The sequence below is a fragment of the Oryctolagus cuniculus genome, chromosome 5, assembly GCF_051225735.1.
Source record: "Oryctolagus cuniculus isolate XC-2025 breed Fujian yellow rabbit chromosome 5, ASM5122573v1, whole genome shotgun sequence".
Classification (NCBI taxonomy): domain Eukaryota; kingdom Metazoa; phylum Chordata; class Mammalia; order Lagomorpha; family Leporidae; genus Oryctolagus; species Oryctolagus cuniculus.
Window position 1 is genome coordinate 63,995,351 of NC_142871.1, and position 24,631 is coordinate 64,019,981.

Genomic DNA, 24,631 nt, shown 5'->3' on the forward strand with positions numbered 1-24,631 from the left:
CCCCAATGCCGGGAACCTTGGGAGAGGCGCGGGTGCCGGGGGCGGAGACGCTCTGCACTGTCGCCGTCCCGTGGGGGCCTCAAAAAAAAAAAAAAAAAAAAAAAAAGAAAGTAGAGAAAGAGGCGCTCGGGGGTCTGAGGAGACGCGCTCGGGTCTGAGGAGACACGTTTCCGAGAAATGACTCGGGGGGGAAGCACACGGCGCGCAGGGGGGACATTGTTCCCGGCGCGCCGTGGGTGCGCGGTCGCCGGCGCGGGCCCACGTGGAGCCGAGCGGCGCGGCGCCGGCCGAGCGCGCCGGGCTGCCCGGGCCCCCGGAGTGCGCGCCCGAGCTCCCCGCCGCGGCCGTTCACGCCCGAGCGCCGCCGCCGCCGCCGCCGCCGGTCCCGCGTGTGCCCCGCTGAGGGGGAGGGGCGGGCCAGGGGTGGGGGCGGAGGGGTTGTGGTTCCACTGCAGCGGGGGCTCCTGTGTCCTTGTGCGGAAATGACACACGGAGTCCCGTCACGTCACGCGAGAGCGCAGCGCACGGACACACAAAGAGAGGGGAAAATACACGGCGCCCGCCGCCCGCCCGCCGCCCCCAGCGACTCCCGGGCCGCCCCGGCCAGGCCCCCTCCGCGCGCGGCCCCCACTCTCGGCCCCGCGCCCTCCCCCCCCCCACGTGGCGCCCAAACTCGGCGGCGCGGGCCCGCTCTGCAAAGTACAGAACTCGCGTCCCAGGTAAGTGCGGGGCGGACCGAGCCGGCCGCGCGGTGGCGGCTCCGGGGCAGCCGGACGGGAGCGTGGCTGCAACATCCATGCCGGGGTGGGGGGCGGGAGCAGGGGAGGGGACGCGGAGGGGGGCTGCGCCGAGCGCGCCCGCCGGCGGGGAGCGCCCACCCCCGCGCAGGGCCGAGCCGCCCGAGCCGGCGCCCACGGGCTCGCCGCGCCCATTGTGCCGCGCACCCCTTTGTGCCCGCTCGGAACGCGGCGGCCCCATGGCGTTCCGGGGAGCACGCGCGCCGCGCGGGGGCGGGGGACGCGCAGGGGAACGGTCTGCGCCGCCGCCGCCGCCGCCGCCCCACTCGCGCAGCGCGCCGGCCCCACACCCGCGCCGGGCGCCGCGATGGAGCGGCCGGGGCCGCGCGGTAGGCTGTGCGGAGCCGGCTTCACCGAGCCGGCGGCGGCCGGGCGCTCGCACTCGGCGGGGCCGGGGGCTGGGGACGGCTCGGCGACTGCAAGGGGGTGTCCGAGCGGGAGCAGGGGGCGGGGACTGGGGGAGATGCCGAGCGGGGAGCGCGAGGCCGGAGCAGCAGCGGCTCGGAGGACGCTGCCGCCGGAGCCTGCAAATGGAGCGAGGCAGGCAGGCCGGCGGCGGCGGCGACGGCGGCCGGGAGCGGAGAAGCCTGCGCCCCGCCGCCAGGGGGCGCGGCGCTCCCTCGCCGGCCGTTCCACGGCGGTTCGCGGTTCCCGCTGCCCGGCCGCTGGAGGCGGGCCCGGCGCCTTGGGTGTGCACCCTGGGCTGGCGCGAGGCCTTCCTGGCCGGCCGGAGCGGGAGCCCTGGGCGCTCGCCGCCCCGCGTGACCGCTCCGGCCCCCGCTGTTGCAAACGTGGTTTCCCACGCAGACTTTGCCCTGGCCTTGTGCAGTGCCTATGTTCAGGGCCTGCGTGACCAGAGAGACATGGTTCTGTCTGCTCCTCTGTGCTGGTACCTTTTTTTTTTTTTTTTTTTAACTGAAACAAGGTGTTTTTGCAAAAGTAAACGGATTTGATTGCTGGGGGTGGATGGGGGGACCTGTTTGGAAGCGCTCTGGGAGCTAAAGGCCAGCCGGATCAGGGGTGTGCGGGGCAAGGCGGAGTGCTTGAGTAAGACATGTTGGATTTCCCCTTAAAGGAACTTTTCACTGTTGAACTGCAAATGTTTAAAGCGCCTCAGTCATGCGCAGAGTGCCAGCCAGTGATCCAGGGAATTGAGCCCCTCGGGATTAACTTGGTCATCAGCCACTTCCACTCCCACGGGAGTTTTTTTTTTTTTTTTAAAGATTTATTTCTGTATTTGAAAGCCCATGTTGCAGAGAGCAGAGTGGTGAACAGAGAGCTGTTCCATCTGCTGGTTCACTCCCCAGCTGACGGGAAAGGCCTGGCCCAGCCAGGAAACTGAACTCCACCTGGATCTCCCACGTGGGTGCAGGGGCCCAAACACTTGGGCCACCTTCTGCTGCCTTCCTAGACGCATTAGCAGGGAGCTGGATCGGAAGTGGAACAGTGGAACAGCCGGGACTCGAACCAGCGCCCATATGGGATCCTGGCTTTACGGGCGGGCAGTGGTTTGACATGCTGTGCCACAATGTTGGCCTAAGGTGCTTTCTTTTTCAACCATCCATCCTTAGTTTCTGGTTTTCAAAGAAGCTTTTTTTTTTTTTTTTTTTTTTTTTAATTTTTTTGATAGGCAGAGTGGACAGAGAGACAGAGAGAAAGGTCTTCCTTTTGCCGTTGGTTCACCCTCCAATGGCCGCCGCGGCCGGCGTGCTGCGGCCGGCGCACCGCGCTGATCCGATGGCAGGAGCCAGGAGCCAGGTGCTTTTCCTGGTCTCCCATGGGGTGCAGGGCCCAAGCACCTGGGCCATCCTCCACTGCACTCCCTGGCCACAGCAGAGAGCTGGCCTGGAAGAGGGGCAACCGGGACAGAATCCGGCGCCCCAACCGGGACTAGAACCCGGTGTGCCGGCGCCGCTAGGCGGAGGATTAGCCTAGTGAGCCGCGGCGCCTTTTTTTTTTTTTTTTTAAAGATTTATTTATTTGAAAGGCAGAGTTAGAGAGAGGCAGAGAGAAAAGAGGGGTCTTCATCTGCTGATTCACTCCCCAGAGTGAAGCCAGGAGCCTGGAGCTTCTTTTGGGTCTCCTTCGTGGGTGCAGGGGCCCAAGGACTTGGGCCATCTTCTATTGCTTTTCCAGGCCATAGCAGAGAGCTGGGTCGGAAGTGGAGCAGCTGAGACTTGAACTGGCGCCCATTTGAGATGCCGGTACAGCAGGAGGTGGTTTACCAGTTCCGCCCACCCCCCCACCCCCGCGCCCCCAGTTCTTTAATTAACTTATTTATTAACTTTGAAAGGCAGAGACAGATCTCCCATGTGCAGATTCACCTCCCTCATCCCCGCAACAGCCAGGACCTGGCCAGGCTGACCCCCCCAGCCCAGGCATCTCCTGCTACCTCCCAAGGGTGTGCCTAGGCAGGAAGCGGAGTCAGGAGCTGGAGCTGGGACTTGAACCCAGGCATTCTGCTGAGAACCGAAGGTGTGTTAACCACTCTGCCAAAGGCCTGTGCCATTTTTGGTTTTAAGCACCACACAAGTACCTGTCTACTTAATGCCGGGAGTTGGGCAAACTTTCGTGTCTTCAGTTTTATGTCGTTAGCTTTTAACCCAGTGTCTGCTCACTTAGGCGCTCTGTAAATACTTGCTACATGAATGCAGGGAGGCTCTTGGCTGCGAGAAGAAAGCTGGGGCCAGAGTGGCCAGTTCCACTGATGGATTAGCTGGTGTGCACGTGCTTCTTAAAATCCGGGGATAAGACCAGAATCTGTCACATTAAGAACTGCCACCGAGGGGCCAGCGTTGTGGCACAGCGAGTTAGGCTGCCACCTGTGTCGTCAGCATCCTGTATGAGGGATGCTTCAAGTCCCACTTGCTCACTTCCAGTGCAGCCCCCTGCTAATGTTCCTGGGAAAGCAGTGGAAGGTGGCCTAAGTGTCTGGGCCCCTGCACCCACATGGGAAATCCAGATGGAGTCCAGGCTCCTGGCCTTTCTATTGGGACCAACTGGGGAGTGAACCAGCAGACAGAAGATCTCTCTTCTCCTTTCTCTCTCTGTGTCTCTGTAACTATGCCTTTCAAATAATTTTTTTTTTTTTTTAATAAAAACTGCCACTGAATATGGGATTTCACAGAGGTGCTGCCTCTTCGTTAAAGAAACAACTTAGCAGGAGAGCCTCCTGCTGCTGTCCCTCTCACCACCTCCAGCCCTGGGTGCAGACACATTGTTTGCACACACCCTCCCCTTGGGTCCCTCGTGTGAGCAAAGGCCTGGCAGATTGCCTGCTAATTCGGGAGAGAAGGGTTGGCGCTCACCCTGGCGGAGGCTTGTTTAGCTGAAAACTTAGCATCCTGTAGGGACGCCCCACCTACCACTTCTAGAGTTATCTAGAAAACCCCAGAGGCAGTGAGGAAGACACTGAGATTGGATGCGTGGTGGACACTGGGGTGGAAAGTTTAAATGCTTCAGATTGTTGCATGCAGAAAGAACCCGGTGAGTCAGTAGCCAGGTAGCAAAAATAATTTGGTGTTAGGGGCTGGGAGGTTGCTTTGCTGTGTCCTTTCCTGGCCCGGAATCTTGATGACAAGGGATGAGCTATACCCCTGATTGGCCGAGGTGCATTCCCATCTTATCCCATCTTTGGGATGGGGCGGAGCTTTGCTGTACCCTCTTCGTGAAGTTTACAGGGCTATGTACCTGCATGGCCTTCATTGAGCTGTTCGTCCCCAGGGACATTTGGGACAATAAACTCTAAAGTCACAAGTTTACACCTGTCCCCAAAACGGATCCTTCTCTCCTGCTTCTTGAAGTTCTTTCCCCTCCAGACTGACAAGTGCGCCCCGCCCTTTCCGACTGTCTCATGGTGCTGTTATTTCAGCCCAGAGCTTCCGTGGCTTCTGGAGTTAGCTCTACAAGTGCCCTGCACAGGCCAGGTCAAGGGCTCCCGTGCTAGCACTGGGGCTGCCTCGTGCACAGGGGCGGTTCATGCATAGAATGCAAGCCTATGGCTTTTGTTTGAAAATCAGACTGTTGCAAACTATTTTTTAAAGATTTATTTTGTTTATTTGAAAGTGTTAACAGAGAGAGAGAGGGAAAGAGATCTTCCATATGGCCCAGCTTTGACTGGGGCTGGGCCAGGGCCAGGCGGAAGCTAGGAGCCTGGAACTCCACCCGAGTGTCTCACAGGTGTGTGGGGGCCCAGGGACATGGGCTATCTTCTGCTGCTTTTCCCAGGTACATTAGCAGGGAGCTGGATCAGAAGTGGAGCAGCTGGCGAGGGGCTGCTTACCCCACTGCATCACAAGCCAGCCTCTACAGACTGTTGATTTAAAGTATGAGTTTTCTCAGCAGCTCCCCTGATACCAGGCCCTCCCACCATGTTTAATCCAACTTGAAACCCACACGCTTAAAGTGAGCCTCTTCAGTTTCTGTTCTCTCCCACCAGCCACATCTTCGCTCCACTTGTCTGAAACACACTTCCACCCTTATCAGTAGGGACGTGGATTGCACATCGCTGGCCTTAGTTCCTATGCAGGGAGCTAGTGAAGCCAGGGACCAGGCTTGCTCACACCATGTTGTGGCCTGAACTCTAATGAGCTTGTATAGTTGCAAGACAACACTCATGCCGGCATCGCAGAGGAAGCCCTGCTTCTGGCTCCCAGGACACTGAGTGGCTGCCACTGTCCGGTCAGCCACGGGGTGGCTGCTGGGATATGCTGGCCCTCACTTTCGGACGCCCAGGTGAGGCCTACAGGCCCGGAGGACCTCAGTAGAACCCCTCTGCTGGGGGGAGGCGTCACCCTCAGCCAGCGCCTGAGGGTCAGGTGGCAGACCTCCGGCAGGCGAGGCGGCGAGGCGGCGTGCCGGAGAGGCGGCTGTGTGCCGCCCGAGTAAAGAAGGCAGGGACAATTACAGCTTTAGAAAAACAGGAGGAAATTGCCCTGGTTTTGTGAGGGCTGGTATTTTTTCAAACTGCATTTGCAGATGTGTCTAAAAATAAAAACAAATTATGAGCATGTCCTGCAGAGTCCTCTGGGCAGGGTGCCACTGGCAAGAGGGCTGGGTCCCGAGCGCCCCACGGCTCCCAGCGCTGCAGGAGTGGGTGGCATGGGAACATTCCTCCTGCAGGGGCGGGGGGGTGGGGGCCCTTCCATTTGATTTCACTCCCCTCTGGTTGGCTTCTGACTTGAAAGACAAGTTGCTAAACTTAAAAGCATTTTTGTTTTATCTGAGGGGCAGAGAGAGAGAGAGAGAGACAGATGGACAGAGTTCCCACATGCTGGTCCACTCCCCAGATACACGCAGCGAGCCAGGGGCAAGGACCCAAAGCAGGAGCTGGGAACTCAAACCAGGTTTCCCACTTGAGTGACAGGAAGCCAGTCACTTGAGTCATTACCACTGCCTCCAGGATGTGCACTGAGTTGGAGTCAGGAGGTTGAGCTGGGCATGGAGTCCAGCCACTGTGATGTGGGAGTGGCCTGACACTGACCCCTAAACTCTTTAGATCTGTAAGCCACTTTTTGCAATTTTGCAGTTTTTTCTTTTCTTTTTTTTTTTTTAAGATTTATTTGAAAGAGTTACAGAGAGGAAGGGAGAGAGAGATCTTCCACCCCTTGGTTTACTCCCCAAATGGCTGAAGGACCTGAGCTAGGCCAGGCCTGAGCCAGGAGCCAAGAGCTTCTTCCTGGTCTCCCACATGGGTGCAGGGACCCAAGCACTTGGGCTGTCTTCCACTGCTTTCTCAGACGCCATTAGCCGGGAGCTGCATCAGAAGTGGAGCAGCCGAGACTTGGGCCAGAGCTCGTATGGGATGCCAGTATTGCGCCACAATGGCGGTCCCTTTAAAAAACTTAAAAAAAAAAAAAAAAAAGATTTTAAACCTGTTATGTAGGTAACATTGAGTGCGGTGTGCCAGGCACTTTCTCCTTTGTAATTTGCACAAAGCCTCCAAGGTGAGGTACATGTATTGTGCAGCATTATACAGAAGAAAGAACTAAGCCATGATGAGTAGCTGAGCACCTCACTCAGTTGTAGATGCTGGGTTAATGATTCAAAATCCTTTTAAAATTTATTTTAATTTTTTAAAAGTTATTTGGGAGAGAGACCGAAAGCTCCCATCTGCCAGTCTTACCTCCAAGATGCTCCCTATAGCCAGGGCTTGGCCAGGCTGAAGCCAGGAGCCCAGTTCCTTTGAGCGGGGTCTGCATGAGGAGGAAGCTGGAGTCAGGAGCTGCAGCTGGGGCTCTAAGCCGGGTAGTCCGCTGTGGGATGCTGACATCTTGATTGCTGGGCCGAATGCCTTTCTCTTAGTTACACTTAAAGTCGTTGAGGGGCAGAGAGTGTGGCACAGCAGGTAAAGCCATCACTTTAGTTGTCTGCCGGCAGTGCCACATTAAGCCCCTGCTCTGCTACTTCCCGTCCAGCTCCCTGCTAATGCGTCCTGGCTGGCAGCAGATGATGGTGCAAGTGCCTGGGCCCCCGACTGGACAGCCTGGCTCCTGGGTTCGGCCTGGCCCAGCCCTGGCTGTTGGAGCCGTTTGGGGAGTGAACCTGTGAAGGGAAGATCTCTGTCTCTCTGTGTTCTGCCATTCAAGTAGATATGAATAAACATTTAGAATCCTCAGGTTTGTTTTATTATTAATAACATCTTTTAGATGATCTGAGCATACTCTGTCCACTTTACCTTTTGTGTGTGGTAGCAGGGGCTGCCCCAGCCAAAGCCCCATCGGCTCAGGTCCTGGTCACATCCCCATATTGGCGCTCACACTCTCTGGGCAATCTGGCCATTTGCTTTGCCTTCCATCCGGAAGTGGGTCTTGGGGTGAGGGGGCTTGCCCTAGTGGCCTAAGGTCCGGCTTGCCTGGGCCAGCCCCTCCCTGACCTGCACCTGAGCCCAGTGTGGGGTCCCAAGCCTGGGGGTCACACAATGCTGTTTTAGCAAGGCAGAGGCTAGAGTCAGCTGGCTGGGATTTGAGCCTTGAAGTTTCAGGAAGCCCAAGTACTTCCCATTTCGGGGCCTGCTGCCTGTCTGCCGTGATGGGGGGGTCGGGGGGTTGGAGGGGAAGCTTCTGGCAGTCCTGATTAGCCTCTCACTGCACTCACAAAAGTCCTGGTCTCACTGCGGGGTGACCATGGGCTCGGCTCCCAACTGGAGAGAGAGGTGCCAGGGACCTCTGCAGCTACCACTGGAGCACCAGAGATCGGGTGCCTTTGGAAACTCATGGGCCAGTTAGGGAGGAGCCTGGTGGTCCTGAGCGGAGTGTGTGTGTGTGTGTGTCTGCCTGCCTGCTGGCGTGACTGTCGGCTCGTGGCCTGGCCGCCCTGCAGGCGGAGTCTGCACGCCTCCCTGCTTACCCACCCTTCACAGTGACCTCACCACGCTCCTTCCTGTTTCAGGGGCCCAGCCTCTCCGCTGCTTCCCTCTCCCACTGCCGCCGCCTCTTCACCCTGGAGCCGCAGCCCCTGGGGCAGCCATCCAGGTGCCCACTTAGCTCCAGTTTTTTTTTTTTTTTTTTTTTTTTTTTAAGATTTATTTATTTGAAAGGCAGAAATGGAAGGAGAGAGAGAGAGAGAACCTTCCACCCACTGGTTCACTCCCTAAATGGCCACAACCACCAAAGCTGATACCACGAGCGCTATCAGGACTCTCCCACATGGGTGCAGTTGGGCCATTTTCTGCTGCTCTCCCGGGCACAGTAGCAGGGAGCTGGATTGGAAGTGGAGCAACCAGGACATGAACCGGCGCCCATGTGGGATGCTGCGCTGCAGGTGAAGGCTTTACCTGCTACACCACAGTACCAGCTGGCACCATAGGTCCAGTTTTGAAGAGTTGGGGAAGGAAGGCTCCAGGCGCAGGTCAGAACCTCTCCCAGGTTGCTGGGGCACAAGTGAGCCCCACAGGGAGGGCAGAGGGAGCAGCTGTCATTCAGCATGCAGAGCTAACCCAGGCCATTAGTCTCCCCAGCTGGCCACGTAACCCCTCTGAGCGCCCTGGTCTCCGCTCTTGGCTCGGGTCCCTTCTTAAAGCAGAAGACTGGGTCTGAGGTTCTTTTTTTCCCTCCCATGAAAAACAACCCAAGGATCAAGCTGAGGAATTGACAGTGCCTGTAGGCACCGCCAGGAAGTGGCATTTCCGTATCTTCAAGGTTGATCTTTTCACCTTGTGAGCCAGGGGCGGTCTCCAGTCCCCTCTCCCTGTACTACGACCTTTGCACTCCGTCAGAGGCCACAATTCAGGGCCAGTGGTGCCGTGAGAAACCTCCACTAGTTTGTTCTTAGCTCGGCAGTGCTTTCAGAATTTAAAAGTGACACTTCAATTTTGCAGACATTCCGAGCTTGCTTCTGTGGACATAGAAGGTGACCTGGCTGGGCAGTTACGACAACTGTCCTTGGACGGAACAGTTTTCTGTTTTTATAAATTACTTTTTCAGTATCAGAGAATTGCATGCCTACTGTAGGATATGAGGAAAGTCAGAGGAAATGTACAGAAAGAATCATCCGTAAGCCACCTAATTGGAGGTCATTAGCTTTTTGGCATATTTCCTTCCAGCTAGTTTATGGCATTTTTTAATTACATAGTTGAGATATCCCCAGTGAACTTTGAAATATGTTGTTATTGACCGAGCAGCCTGTAATGAACAATTGATTTTGAATCTTTACACAGAATTTAATGCTCAGCTCTTTCTGTCAATAGAGGTTTTCAAGCCCTAAGTTGAGAAAAGGCCTCTAACTTTGCATGATGGAGAGAACAACAGTGACTCAAGGCGGGTTCAATCCCGATCACCTTTGGTGTGTTGTCTCTTCCCTTCTCTGCAGCTTTTGGGGTGACAAAGTGGTTAAGACGCTGCCTGGGAGACCCGCATCCCGTATCAGAGTGAGTTAGAGGCCTGGGTCTGCTCTGGTTCCAGCTCTTTGTTAATGCAGTCCCTGGGAAGCAGCTGATGATAGCCCAAGTAGTTGGGTCCCTGCATTCACATGGGAGACCCAGACGGAGATCCTGGCTCCCGGCTTTGGCCTGGGCCACCCCGACTACGGCGGGGGTTTGGAGAATAGACCAGTGAACAGATCTCTGCCTGTCCGTCTTTCTGCCTTCCCAATGTTAAGTAGACAAGATAGAATTTTAAAAAGAATTAGTGACAGTGAATGGGTGCGGGGAGCTTTGGTGCAGGAAGATAGCCGCCCTCACAGCCCCGCCTCCGGCTTCGGAGACCGACTGTCAGGAGAAGCCATCCTGGCCCAGGCTCCTAGCCCTTGTGTCCTTTGCTCACCACTGTGGCTGTGGGTGAGAAGGTTCAGGTGTGTGAGGCTGTAGGTCCTAAGGTCTGGTCCTAGGTCTTTAGAAGCTGAAAGTGAGGGGGAAATCGAGTTCTGCCGTGAGTGACAGAGTTATTTTGTAAGTGGATTTCCCCCCTTGAATTGGCCTTAGTTGATATTCCGAGGAACAAAGTTCTTGTTGGTTAGGAGTTTAAAAATGTTTGTGTCCGGATCAAAAACTTCCGGGTACTAGGGGTCTTCTCCATGGCTGTATGGGCTGGGTGTGAGTTATGGTTGTCATAGAAACCCATCAGCACCTGCCAGCCTGGGGTTCGGACTGCTCCCCTGTCTTCCCGTGCTATCCCACCCTGCTCTGCCCATTTCCATCCCCTGCGTCCTCCCATCCCCGCTGCCGTGTTGGTGGTGAATCCTGAAAGTGACCTCTCCGGTTGTCATTAGCTGGGACTCGAACCGGTGCCCATATGAGATGCCGGCATTGCAGACGGCAGCTTTACCCACTATGCCGCAGTGCCGGCCCCACCACCCTTTATTCTTAAAAAATGATTGGGGACTCCAAAGAGCTTTGTTTTTGTGGGTTATTTTGAGCCATATTGACTGTGTTTGAAATTAAAATGGAAAACATTTAAGTATTTGTTTTTAAATGACCATAATGGAACCATTAGAATGCAATAACATTTTTATAACATACGCTGTATTTTAAAATCCTTTCTGAAAACAGTGGCTTTGTTTACAGTTTTGCAAATCTCTTTCTTGTCTGTTTAATAGAAGATAGCTGAATTTTTGTGTCTGCCTCTGTATTTGGTCTTCTGAGAAATACTGTGTCCTGGAAAACTCCCCCATATGCTGGTGAGAAGACGAGAGTGGAAGGGAATAACATCTTAGTGTTATTCTGAAAATAATTTTGGTCTCGTGGAACCCCTCAGAGGGTCTTGCATGTTTTGGTGAAGCAACTTCCCAAACAGGAAAAAAAAAACCAGAAAGCCTAGTTTGCAGCAAGTGTCAATTTCCTCGGTGTGACTACTCCTCCATGGCCAAGTTCAGGCTACTAACTTGGCTACTGATGGTGGCAAGCCACTGTGCAAGCCACGCAGGCCAGCGCCAGCACATCGCTTTTCTCTGAGCATCATGCTTGAGAACCACTGATAAGGAACTTCTGTGGAAGGACACACAAGGTGGTTGTCCACTAACCCAGGGCCTGGACAGCGGATTTTTCTCTTTTCTCTTTTCTTTTAAAGACAGCTCCCATTTTGCCAGGTTAGTCCCCAGATGCCAAGATGGGCCTTGGCTGGGACTGAAGCCAGGAGCCAGGAACTCAATTCAGGTCTACCAGGTGGGAGGCAGGGGCCCGATTACTTGAATCATCACTGCTACCTTCCGGGGTGCACATTGGCAGAACGTTGCAGTCGGGAACTGGGAATTGAACCCAGTCTTGCTTGCATGCTTTTTTCTTTTATTTATTTTTGAAAGACAGAGTTAGGGAGAGACAGGGATCTTCCATCTACTGATTCATTCCCCAATTGGCTGCAACAGCTGAGGCTGGACCAGGCTGAAGCCAGGAGCCTGGAACTCCATCCGGGTCCTCTCCATGGGTGGCAAGAGCTCAAATATTGGGCCATCTTCCACTGATTTCCCAGGTGCATTAGCAGGGAGCTGGATTGGAAGTGGAGCAGCCAGGACTCAAAGTGGTGCTCATATGGGATGTGATGCCTGCCTAGACTTTCTAATGTGGAATGCTAGCGTGTTAGTCACTAGACTAAATGCCTGCTCCCAACAGTGGCCTTTAAAAAAAATGATTTACTTTATTTGAAAGACACCATGACAGAGAGAGATCTTTCATCCAGCAGTTCACTCTCCAAATGACCACAGCTGGGCCAGCCTGAAACCAGGAGCCAGGAACGCCATCCTGTGCCTCATGGCGTGGCAGGAACTCAAGTACTTGGGCCATCATCTGCTGCTTCCCAGGCCCACTATCAGGGAGCAGGATCAGAAGTGGGGCAGCTGGGACTCAAACTGGCATCCCACTGCTCCACAACACCTGCCTCCTGAACTGTGGCCTTTTAACCAAGTATGCTGTCATGCCCTTTGAATTATGTTCCATGTGCATGTATGAGGGGATAAAATGTTCACAGGGCAATGGGATTAAAAAAGAAAAATTAAAAAAATGATAACTTTTATTTCTCATTATCAGCTCTTGTCAGGGTTTGGACACTTCTGTGAGTGGTGATGCTAGGCCTTTATCCCATTTCAGAGTTGCTGAGGACCTGGTGATTTAGCCATGTCAGTGCATTCTCTTTTACATGATTGACTAAAAAAAAAAAAATGGGTGTCCTTTAATGATTTTTTAATATTAGGGAGTAAAAACAAGTCAGAAGGAGCCAAACCAGGACTGTAGTGTGGGTGCATAATGATTGCCCATTGAAGCTTGCAAAATCGCCCTTGTTTGATGAGAGCTGAGCAGGAGCACTGTGGTGGAAGAGGACTCTGGGGAAGCTTTCACAAGTGCTTTTCTACTAAAGCTTTGGCTGGCTTTTTCAAAACACTCTCATGATAAGCAGATGTGTTTATTCTTTGGCCCTCCAGAAAGTTAACAGAAGTGCCTTGAGCATCCCCGAAAGCCTGTTGCTGGGGCAGGTATTGAGGAGCAGCGGGTTAAGTCGCTGCTTGAGATGCCCATCTCCCATTTCAGATCCCTCTGCACCTGATCCAGCTCCCTGCTAATGCATCCCGGGGAGCCTCGGGAGATGGCTGAAGTGCTTCAGGCCCTGCCCACCCACATATGAGACCCAGATGGAGTTCAGGGCTCCTGGCTTTAGCCTGACCCAGCCCTGGCTGTTGCAAGCATTTGGGGACTGAACTAGCTCATGGAAGATCTCTGTGTCACTCTGCCTTTCAAGTAAAAGAAAAATAATGAAACATAAACACAAAGCCTGTTGTGATGACCTCTGCTCTTTATTGGTCTGACTTTGGCCAACTTCCACCTCTTGGTAGCCGTTGCTTTGATTGTGCTTTGTCTTCAGGATCATACTGGTGAGGTCATGTTCCTCTCTTTGCACCTTCAAAGAAATGCTTCAGGATCATGCTCCCACTTACTGAAAGTTTCCATTTGAAGGCTCTGCTCATGTCTGATCTGGATGCAGCAGCTTTGGCACACAGGGAGCAAAAAATTTGCTCTACCTGAACTTCTCAGAGTTCTGTAAGCTGAACCAGTTGCAATGTCTGTTGTTTCTGCTGTTAGCCATTGGCTGACTTCAGTTTAGGGCATAGCAGGATTAATTTTCCCTCAAAATTTCCCTCTGAATGGTCTGGTACTATAGGCCTCATCTTCAACCAGTCTCATCACTTCTTTTAAAAAAAGTTATCCACAGGCTGGTGCTGTGGCCTGCTGTGCCGCCTGCTTTGCCGGCATCCTGTGCAGACACTAGTTCAAGTCCTGGCTGCTCCATTTCCAATCCATCTTCCTGCTAATGTGCCTGGGAAAGCAGAGTTCAAGTCTTGGCTGCTCCATTTCCAATCCATCTCTCTGCTAATGTGCCTGGGAAAGCAGTGGAAGATGGCCCAAGTGCTTGGGCCCCTGCACCCATGTGGGAGACCTGGAAGAAGCTCCAGTCTCCTGGCTTTGGATTGGCCTAACTCCAGCCATTGTGGCCATTTGGGGAGTGAGCCAGTGGATGGAAGACCTCTCTCTAACTTTCTCTGCCTCTGCCTCTCTGTAACTCTGCCTTTCAAATAAATAAGTAAATCTTTACAAACGGCTGGCTTTTTTTTTTTTTTCAACTGCTGGTTTCTTTGGTTCTTGTGCCCATAAGCTTTTCATAAAGCTTCAGTGACTTCACCCAAGCTTCATCATAAATTGGATGTTTGTTTTTGCTTCAATTTTAGCAGAATCCATGTTGCTCTCTTGGGGCTCTTTTCAAACTGATGTCTTATTCTTCTTGGTGCCTCAGACTAGATCCTGTGCAAATGTGTTGTAACACATCAGCGTGGGTTTATTTTGGTGTAAAACAAATGACCGCAACAGCCGGAGCTGGACCTATCTGAAACTGGGAACTAGGAGCTTTTTCCAGGTCTTCCACACAGGTGCAGGGGGCCAAGCACTTGGGTCGTCTTCTGCTTTCCTAGGCCATAGCAGAGAGCTGGATCGGAAGAGGAGCAGCCGGGACTACCACCAGTGCCCATATGGGATGCCGGCACTGCAGGCAGAGGCTTAACCTACTGTGCCATAGCGCCCACCCCAGTGTATAGTTTATTCATAGCATTCATTTCCCACGAATCTTTTGAAGACATCTCGTGTTACCTGATTTAAAAAAAGGGGAAAAAAAAAAGAGTTTAAGAGTTCTTCCTTCTGAAAATGGACCCTAAAAAATGGAAAGCGTTGTGTAATGTGTCAGTCGCTTTCCCATTTCTTTAAGGCATGGGTCCTTCTACACACCATGAGTGGGTCTCACTTCTCTGCCTTCTTGTCTTTCTCCAAGACTTTCCTGTATCCTCAGCACCCTGTCCAGCCCCGGGCCAGGGGCATTCTGATAGGATTCAGATTCATCCACTTTTTTTTTTTGACAGACAGAGTGGGCAGTGAGAGAGAGAGAGACAGAGAGAAAGGTCTTCCTTTGCCGTTGGTTCACCCTCCAATGGCTGCCGCGGCCAGCACCGCACCGATCCGATGGCAGGAACCAGGTACTTCTCCTGGTCTCCCATGGGGTGCAGGGCCCAAGGACTTGTGCCATCCTCCACTGCACTCCCTGGCCACAGCAGAGAGCTGGCCTGGAAGAGGGGCAACCGGGACAGAATCTGGCGCCCCGACCGGGACTAGAACCTGGTGTGCCGGTGCCACAAGGCGGAGGATTAACCTAGTGAGCCGCGGTGCCGGCCAGATTCATCCACTTTTAAGCATGAGGCACAGAGGTAGCCTCAAACCCTGAAAGTTGTTGCATTTGTGTAGCAAATTTCAACAGCTTACTCTTGTCAATTTGGTATCTACAAGTGGCTGAAGCATCTTGCTGTTTCTGAACTCTCGAGGTTGTCCCTCCTTTTGTGTCCTCTGTAAACCAAAGGCTGTCCTGATGACCTCCCGAGCCTCCACCCCGTGCCCTGCCCATCCCCACTGTGCAGATGGAGGGAGTCTGGGGGATGCCTTCATGAAATCTTGTGGACTGCTGTGCGTTCTGCAGCATTTGAAACTTTCTGCCCGGGGCTTCCTAGGCCGTTTGGTTTTAGGAGAAGAGAGCATTTTCCCTCATTAAGTTAACCACTGGACAGTGATCGCTTTTGAAAGCTGCTGCACAGGTCCCATGGCCTCTCGTCTTTACCCACTTAACTCTTCCCTTGGCTTGGTCAGGAGTTTCTGAGGGACTTGGTGAGAAAGCTGATTGTTGGAGGGCATTTTGGATGCATTATGGGATGGGCCCATGGTGTGAGGTTTGTGGACAGAGTTCAAAACCTTTAACTAAAGGGATGCAAGGCCTGGAGGCTAGCAGGCAGGGGGGAGATGTAGAAGAAGCTTCCAGAAGGCCCAGCTCCTCCAGCACCTGTGTTAGGCAAGCGGGAGGAATTTCCTGGACACGCCAGGCCCCCGGGCTGCCCACGAGGACAGAGCTTGTGACCCTCCACCCGGCAGATGACCAGGAAATGACTGGAGCAAGGTGATAGCCATCTCTTTTCCACCTGCCGCAATGCAACAGTGTCCCAAGAGTGTCCGTGGCTGAGTCAGCTCCGGGAGGCAGGGAGTGACCCCTTGCCCCTCTTGCAGCAACTCCTGCCCCGCAGCGGCATGCAGTCTGCCTCCAGGCGTGACACAGACTGCTCCTCCTGGTAGCCACACGGCAAAAGGAGTTTGGGGGCCCCCAGAGAGGACAGAGAGGCCCTAAGTCAGGAAACAGGCAGGGTGTTTGCCCGCAGAACCTTAGCAGAAGGAAGAGGACTCGGTTGTTTCCCGCTCTGGCTGCTGCAGGAGGTACAGACAGACTCCCCGGGTTCTGGTTCTGCCCCTCAGTGCCTCTGTGACAGACCCTGGGTGAATTAACCTGCCAACTGGGAGCAGAGTAGCCCAGAACAAGGCAGAGGTGCCTGAGTAGTGTCCATCCAGGTGCCTGGCATGCAGCCCCCATGGGCTCCCGTTGTTAGAGGGGACCCTCCCCTGGATCCCAGTCCCCCGCCACCATCACAGGCCCAGGCAAGTGCGGCTTCACAGACCTTGCATTGCTGTTGGGGGAAGGGGCCCAGCACCCAGCGTTCTGGATTCCTTGGGTTCTAACCTCGCATCTGTCACTGGTCTATAAATGAACACAGCAATGTTTTCCAAAGCAGATGCGCTGGGGTGACTTGAAGCCTGGCAGCTGGCAGCTCTTTCCTCCCACCTCACCCCTGTGAGCCTTCCTGCCACCCCCACTTCTCCCTCCCCTCCCGCTCCCCTCCAGGGGTGGCTCAGGTGTGTGCCTTTCCCCTGTCGTTTTCACTGTGCTGTGGTGATTCAGAAAATAGCCCTTCTGCTCAATGAGCCGCATTCCTGGCTGGCTACGCCCAGCGGCCGGCTGCTCCTTGTTGTCAGGCTCCCTCGGCCTCAGCACCCACTGGGCCAGCTCCACGCTGCTCCCTTTGGGCCGGCAGAGCAACGTGGGAGGGCCTGTGCGGGGGTCAGTAAGTCAAAGAGGCCCTCGCCCGCACCTGGGGTTCTCTGAGCCTTGTCCCCTCCGTCCACTCCTGCCCGCTAGCATGTGCTCATGTCCTAATGCTTTCTGCCTACCCAGAGTCTGCACCACCGTCCCATTTTCCTTCACGTAGACCCTCTGCCATCTCCTTCTTTTCCTGCCTCTTCCCTTGTGTGCGGGCTCCCTGCCCGCAGCAGCCCGGCACGCCTGCCTCCCCATCTCTTCTGTCCCTGCCCTCGGATGGAGGGGAGTGGGTTCTGTGACCACGTGGCAGTGGTTCTGAGGACACTGGGCCAGCCCAGTGCATTTGGGGGATCTGAACTATGTTTCCTTGAGAGAGCCTTTCATTGGGCTGGCAGGCAGGTGTGGGTTTGCATCTGGTGTTGCCACCCACGCTGGCCACTGACCGGCCCCCAGCTCAGGTCCGAGGGCGCTTCTGGCAGCACAGCTCCTGGGTCCCTGTCTGTTTTCCTTCAGCCTCACTGTGTTCAGTTTCTCAGGTGGGGGAAAGCTTGGTGAGCAGGAAGCGTTTTTGGTTTCAAGTAAATCTTGTTTGTCATTCCTGGAAGTTAGCAATACAGGAATGACAAAAGCCACATGCGCTGTGCAGGCGCTGGGCGAGTGTGGCGGTTAGTGGATGATGGAGTCAGCCAGATACATGTCTCCTGCCCTGCTCTTTTTTTAGTGTTTTTTTTTTTTTTTAAGATTTATTTATTTTTTTACTTCAAAGTCAGAGTTACACACAGAGAAGGAGAGGCAGAGAGAGAGAGAGAGAGGTCTTCCATCTGTTGGTTTACTCCCCAAATGGCCACAACAGCCAGAGCTGTGCTGATCCGAAGTCAGGAGCCAGGGGCCCAAGGAATTGGGCCACCTTCCACTGCTTTCCCAGGCCATAGCAGAGAGCTGGATCGGAAGTGGAGCATTCGGGTCTCGAACCGGCACCCATTTGGGATGCCGGCACTGCAGGCGGTGGCTCCACCCACTACACCATAGCGCCGGCCCCCCCTGTCCTGCTCTTGACCACACTCTCCATCCCCTCTGCGAGGGGTGCAGGGCGACCACACAGGGCTACAGCCGCCCTGGGAGTGGGTCACTAACCCTCGCGATGGCATCCCTCTTATGGAATTTCCTCAGGAGAAGCTCCCTGGCCCTATCCTCCCCTGACCCCTAACCCACAGGAGAAGCCTGCACGTCCATCAGCTTCATCAGTTCCCCATGGTCGACACGGAGGTTTCCCAGATGAGGCCCCCGTGCAGCACGCGCTGTGGATGTTCCTGCTGGGAGGAGTTTGCGGGCGCTCGGAGACGGCAGTGATGAGCTCAGCCCTGCGTCAGTCGTGTCGGGACCAGGGTGGCAGGAGTCAGGGGCTGCTGCCTTCCCTCCGCTGTGCCGTTCAGACCAGGTTGCGTGACGCTCTCACGCCCACGCGTCACATACCGTCGTGTCCTTTTCTCCCCGTTGCATCTGAAGGAAGAACGGGATTAGTGCCATCCACTGAAAATGTAGCGTGACCACAGAGCTAGCTGGAGTTTTTCCAGTAGCTGCTTTACTGAAACAAGCCAAGTTCATTTTAAAGACACACTCGGCCCAGTAAGTCCCCAAGTATTACCACTTCCATCTGTGATCGATATGAATCAGTCAGCAGAGGGATGCTTCATGGCTGGCCGTGGTGTGTGTTTCCCACTTACGGCTTGGGACTAAGCCACACCTTGGGTGCAGCAAGGCAGCTGTCACTGGGAACAGCGGGTCCCTCGACCGCTTTATGAGAGTCCTGAGACCTCAGCCCGGTCTGTCTGGGTCCGCAGCTTCCGTCCACCCTCCTTCACCCTTGTGGGTTTTCTCACTGGACTCACTGGACTTACACGTCAGGACTAAAGGGAGGTCATCAGACTGGGGTCATTTGTAAGACCTGGTTTGTTCCGATAGCATTGCCCTCGCTCAGTAAGTGCTTCATAGAGACAGCACAGGCTCTTCCCAGCGGGCGCACACAGGCCTGGCTGCTCTGGGCACCTGCAGGCAGGATGAGACAGAGGCACACTCCCCAAGGTTCCGCTTGGCCTTGCCGGTCCTCAGACCCAGAGCCGGCGTAGGGGGGTGGGCAGGGGGATTTCTCTGTGGGTAGAGATGAAGAAATAAATCCAGCCATAAATCAAGACTTTATCTTTGTCTTTTCATTTAGTGGAATAGAAGATGAACTCAGCTGAATTCAGTGAAGATGTAGAAGAAGGTAAAAAAAAAAAAAATGTACATGCCTTTTTTAAAAAAATAAAACCCATTTCGAATGCCATGTTTTTGATTAGGTCATCCATGCACGTGACATGGTCAGAATATGTACAGGCGTGTGATGACCAGTCTCCTCCCAGCCCTGGAACCATGCACCTGTTACCAGCACCTTGTGCATCTCTCTCGAGTTACTTTTTAAAAGCACAAATAAGATTCGGCTCAGTCCCTTCCCTTCCCCTCCCCTCCCCTCCCCTCCCCTCCCCTCCCCCAAAAGACTTTTCAACTGAGTTTGAACCAGATGTTCTGGAAACCTAGTTTTGTTATGCAGCTCCGGGAGAAGAGGAAAGGGTGTCGTTGGAAAGCACAGGTTTCGTAGAAGTCCTCACGGGAGCGACAGCAGCCACAGCCCCTTGTCACCCAGGGACTCCTACTGAGCTCCGGGCGGCCCTGGTGTTGTCCCCCTGAGTCCTCTTTCTTCTCTGCCGCAGTTCTGAAAAATAACACTGTGAAGGTGGAGACCGAGGCCGAAGATGCTGCCCTGGACTGCTCAGTGAGCGCCAGGACTTCTGAGAAGCACCCTCTGGACAGCGTCTTCACTGCCCTCCAGGACGCCGGCAAACGCAAGCAGCCCGACTCAGTCCCCAGCGCCAAGAGGCGGCGGCTGATCCCCGAGGTGAGGGCCCGGCTCCTTCTGCCCTCCGCTCCGGCGCTAAGCTTCTCTGGGTTGGGGCATCAGGGCAGCTGCTGAGCCCTGGGGCGCGAGCGGCGTTCGCTTCGCGCTGCCCTGTGATGGCTCCGGTCTCTAGAGGGTGTCTTTCGCTGGAAGTCCTGTCTGTGTCTGCATTCCTTGTGGGGTGAGGGGAGTCTCCGTGCAGCCACTTTGGAGTTTGGTTTTCCTGGTCTCTGCAGGGGGAAGTGAGCACATGATGATAGCAATGACGGTTGATGCGAGCCCGCTCGGCTCTCCATGGAGCCCAACTCCTGGGAGCGCTGGGGGCTGGCAGCCCTTCTCGGAAGTTAAATCCATTTTTCGATGCATCCGGGAGCTTGTTCCCTACAGGAGCCTTAGTGAATATTTTTGTGAAGTGAGGAATTCTTTCATATTGTACCTGTTAACCCCTAAGCTATATAATTTTTTTTAAAAAAATTTGCTTTATTTCTTAACCACGTGCTGGTTATGTGGGATTTGGCTGACTACTGAGAGTAGAAAATGCCAGCGGGCGTGGTGGTCCCTGCCAGCAACCTCCAGTCTGGGTGGGAGACAAGACAGGACACACAGCAGTTGGGGCTTTCAGGGGCCGGCCGGCATGCCAGCCGGTTGGCTGAAGACACGGTCAGGCGTTACTGCTTAACTCCTGGTGTAGCGGTTTCCCAAGTCTAGTGCGCCTCCACTGTGCCCTCTGCAGCACTCTGGAGACACAGATCAGCGCTGTTCAGCAGGGCCCAGGTTGTCAAGGCTCATTGTCATTAGCCTGAGCCCACTGGGGTTTCGGCCTGGGACCCTCTCGGATTTTATCGGTTAGGTTCTCTGCCGATGTGAGGGCAGATCCATAAACACTGCGCATTTGTGCATTTGGCGATCCTGGTTAGGCTTCATTCAGTAAAATGTATCCGTCACCTTCATTAGCATAATGAGAGTAATATTTTCACCAGGATTTAAATATGCGTGCTTATATTGCATGCGGTCCTACCTTCTACGTCAGGACTGTTGAGTGATAGGCGTGCGTATCTCATCTTGTTTATTTGGGTGTTTTGGGATATCATTCCTGTAACATGCAGTATGCCGATTTGAATTGTACAGCTCAGCGGGCTTGGTGTGTTCACAGAGGAGAAGCGTGAACACTGTCCATTTTCCAGCGTGTGCAGACCCCACAGAGAAGCCCTTACCCCCGAGCAGGCGCTTCTAACAGCGACCTCTGCTCCACTTCCCCTCTCTCTGTGGGTTGGCCTGTTCTGGACATCGCGTGTAAATGGAATCGGCCGCTCTGTGGCCCTTTGAGTCTGGCTTCTTTCACTCAGCACGGTGATTGCAAGGTTCATCCTTACTGTAGCATGTATTGGTATGTCATTCCTTTCTATCTGTTGTAGTAGGCTTTGTTTTTCAAGCAAGTGCAACATGTAAAAGGTGCAGACTTCTCTGTCACTGGCCTCTACACCTGTTCTGCCCCCATCCACTCCCCAGCCATTGTCGCCCAGAGTCCCTCCATTGCGCTAGGATGTGCTCTGGGTGTTAGGTAGTCTGTGGGTTTGGACAAATGGATGATGACATGTGTCTGCCATTGGAGTGCACCGAGTAGTTTCACTGCCCTGTGGTAGTTTCGCCGCTGCACCCACCTGGCCCCTGACCACCACTGGTCTCTTTACAGCCCACAGTTCTGCCTTTTCCAAGATGTCCTGATTGGAATCGTACAGCGCATAGCCTTTCCAGATTGGCTTCATGCATTTAGCAATATGCACTTAAGTTTTCTCCACTCCTGCTCATGGCTTCATAGCTCATTTCCTTTTAGTGCTGACTCACAGTCCATTGTCTAGACAGACTACATTTATACGTTCACATGCTGAAGGACACCTTGGTTACTTCCAGGTTTTGGCAATTATTAATAAAGCTGCCGAGAATGTCCACGTGTAGAGCGTGTGTGCATCCAGTTTGTAACACCTTTGGGTAAATACCAAGAAGTGTAATGACTAGATCAAAGGTAAGAGTATGTTTAGTTCTGTTGGAAACCACCACATACTGTGACTCCACCCACTGAAAGAGAGTTCCTGTTGTAATTGGAGGAGGCTTCAGCACTCTTCCGTTGGGAATGGACTGATCCAACAGGCAGAAGATGCATTGGGACATAGTTGGGCCCAGCAGCACTGTCAACTGGATAGAACTGACATCTGTAGACTACTTCACCCAATGACAGCAGAATATGCATTCTTCCAAACTTACCTGGAATATTCATCAAGATAGAACACATTGTGGAGAGAGCAGGAAGGCGAATGGGAGGGAGGGAGGTTGGGGAGGAAGGGGGAGAGAGAGAGAGAGAGCGAGCGGGCCCCCATCTATCTGCCAGTTCACTCCCCAAATGCCTGCAACAACCAGGGCTGGGCCAGACCAAAGCCAGGAGCCAGGAGCTTCATCTGGATCTCCCATGTGGGTGGCAGGGCCCCAAACTCTTGGACCATCCTCCACTGCTTTCCCCGGGCCATTAGCAGGGAGCTGGATCGGAAGTAGAGCAGCCAGGATACAAAACAGCATCTACTGGAAATACATGTATTACCGGTGGCGTCTTAACCCACTATTCCACAGCGCCAACCCCTCATTCTCTTTTGAAAGATAACTTTGTAGGGCACAAAAATCTAGGTTGATAGCTTTTTTCCTAGCACACTTTATCTGTTTCACTCCACCATCCTGCTTTCATGGTGTCTGCAGAGAAGCTGGGTGTAATTCTTGTTGCTGCTCCTCTATGAGTAAGGTTCCCCCACCCCCAGGTCTGTCTTCTTGCAGGGTTTTTCTCATCTTTGGTCTTCTTTAGTTTGAAATTGATATTTCTAGGTTTTTGGCATTTATCTTGCTTGGTGTTCTCCAAGCTTCCTGGATGTATGGTTTGGTGTCTTGACATTAATTTGGGATATTTTTGGTCATCATGGTATCCAATATTTCTTCTGTTCCTTTCACTCTTTCCTCTGCTAGTATTCCTGTTATGTGAATGTTACACCTCGTGTAGTTGTCCATAGTTCTTGGCTATTCTGTTGTGGTTTCTTTTCTTTTTCTTTCTTTTCTTTCTTTTTTTTTTTCTAAGATATATTTATTTGAAAGGCAGAGTGACGGAGAGAGAGGGAGAGACACAGAGACAGAGAGAGATCTTCTATCAGCCATATCACTCCCTAAATGGCTGCAGCTGCTGGGGCCGGGCCAGGCTGTGGCCAGGAGTCTGGTAGCAGGGGTCCAAGGATTCAGGTCATCATCTGCTGCTTTCCCAGCCAGGCACATTAGCAGGGAGCTGGATCAGAAGTGGAGTAGCAGGGATTTGAACTGGTACTCATATGGGATGCCTGTATCGCAAGTAGCAGCTCAAATCCCTGTGCCATAAGCAGGCCCCGTTGTGGTCTTCTTCATTTTTTTCTCTTTACTTTCCAGTTGTGCAATTTCCTTTTGAGATATCACAAAGCTCAGAGATTCTTTCCTTAGTGCTATCCAGCCATCAATAGCCCATCAAAGACATTCTTCATTTCTGTTACAGTGCCATTTACCTCTAGTGTGTCTGTTCATTTCTTAGAATTTCCAGATCTGTGAGCACATTGTCTCTCTGGCTCTTGCATGCTGTCTGCTTTACCCATCAGAGCCCCGAGCATATTCATCATAGCTGTTTCGAACTCTTTGTTTGGCAATTCCCACATTCCTCCCATACTTGAGTCTGATTTGGTCTTAGTATATCTTGCGGGTTCTTTCTAGATAGCCACACCCAACGTGGTGGGTGAAAGGTGCTGCTGTAAGTAGGCCTCTGGCGATGCAGTAGTGATCTGTGGGGGCCGGGGAAGCTCCGCTGAGCTCTGAGTAGGGCTTGGTTGCTCAACACTCCTGCACCTCTGGTAGATGGATTCTGCTGAGTCGCCAGCAGGAAAGGCTCTGGGTACTTTCTCCTGAGGACAAATCTCCTATTATTTATTTTATTTCAAAGTGTGTGAGAGAGAGAGATGGATATTCCATCTGCTGGCCCACAAACAGCTGAGGCTGGGCTGGACCAAAGCTAGGAGCCCAGAACTCCATCCAGGTCTCCAGTGTGAGTGGAAGGAGCCCAAGTACTTGAGCCATCATCTGCTGCCTTCCAGGGTGAGCAGTAGGATTAGAAGCAGGAGCGAGATTTGATCTCAGACACTCCCTTATGGGATGCAGATGTCCCAACCAGTGGATTAACCTGCTGGGCCACAGCACCTGCCCTGGGACCCTTCTTCTTCTTCTTCTTTTTCTCTCTCCCTCCCCTCCCCTCCCCTCCCCTCCCCTCCCCTCCCCTCCCCTCCCCTCTCCTCTCCTCTCCTCTCTCTTCTTCTTCTTCTCTTTATTTATTTATTTATTTATTTGAAGGCATAGCTACAGAGAGACAGAGGCATGGAGAGAGAGAGAGAGAGAGAGAAAGAGAGGTCTTCCATTTGCTAGTTCACTCCTCAGATGGCTGCAATGGCTGGAGCTGGGCCGATCCAAAGCCAGGAGCCAGAAACTTCTTCTGGGTCTCCACGTGCGTGCAGGGACGCAAGGACTTGGGCCATCTTCTACTGCTTTCCCAGGACATAGCAGAGAGCTGGATAGGCAATGGAGCAGCTGGGTTTCGAACCAGCACCGCACTGCTTGCGGCGGCCTTACCTGCTACACCACGGTTCTGGCCCCCAGGACACATCTTTTTTTTTTTTGCCAGGCAGAGTGGACAGTGAGAAAGAGAGACAGAGAGAGAAAGGTCTTCCTTTTCCATTGGTTCACCCCCCGATGGCTGCTACGGCCGGCGCACCGTGCTGATCTGAAGCCAGGAGCCAGGTGCTTCTCCTGGTCTCCCATGTGGGTGCAGGGCCCAAGGACTTGGGCCATCCTCCACTGCCTTCCTGGGCCACAGCAGAGAGCTGGACAGGAAGATGAGCGACCAGGACAGAATCTGGCGCCCCAACCGGGACTAGAACCCGGGATGCTGGTGCCGCAGGCGGAGGATTAGCCTAGTGAGCCAC

General features: G+C 53.6%; 1 protein-coding gene across 1 annotated transcript in view; it reads left to right on the plus strand.

Annotated features, from left to right (window-relative positions):
- Positions 1-530: 530 nt before the first annotated feature.
- The window catches only part of BEND3 (BEN domain containing 3), a 42,680-nt gene continuing 18,579 nt past the window's right edge, over positions 531-24,631 (plus strand). Inside the window, exons 1-3 of the mRNA XM_051855418.3 lie at positions 531-719; positions 18,888-18,935; positions 19,420-19,604. Coding sequence (XP_051711378.3) covers positions 18,899-18,935; positions 19,420-19,604 — 222 coding nt within the window. The 5' untranslated portion in view covers positions 531-719; positions 18,888-18,898. The remainder of the gene's footprint in view (positions 720-18,887; positions 18,936-19,419; positions 19,605-24,631) is intronic.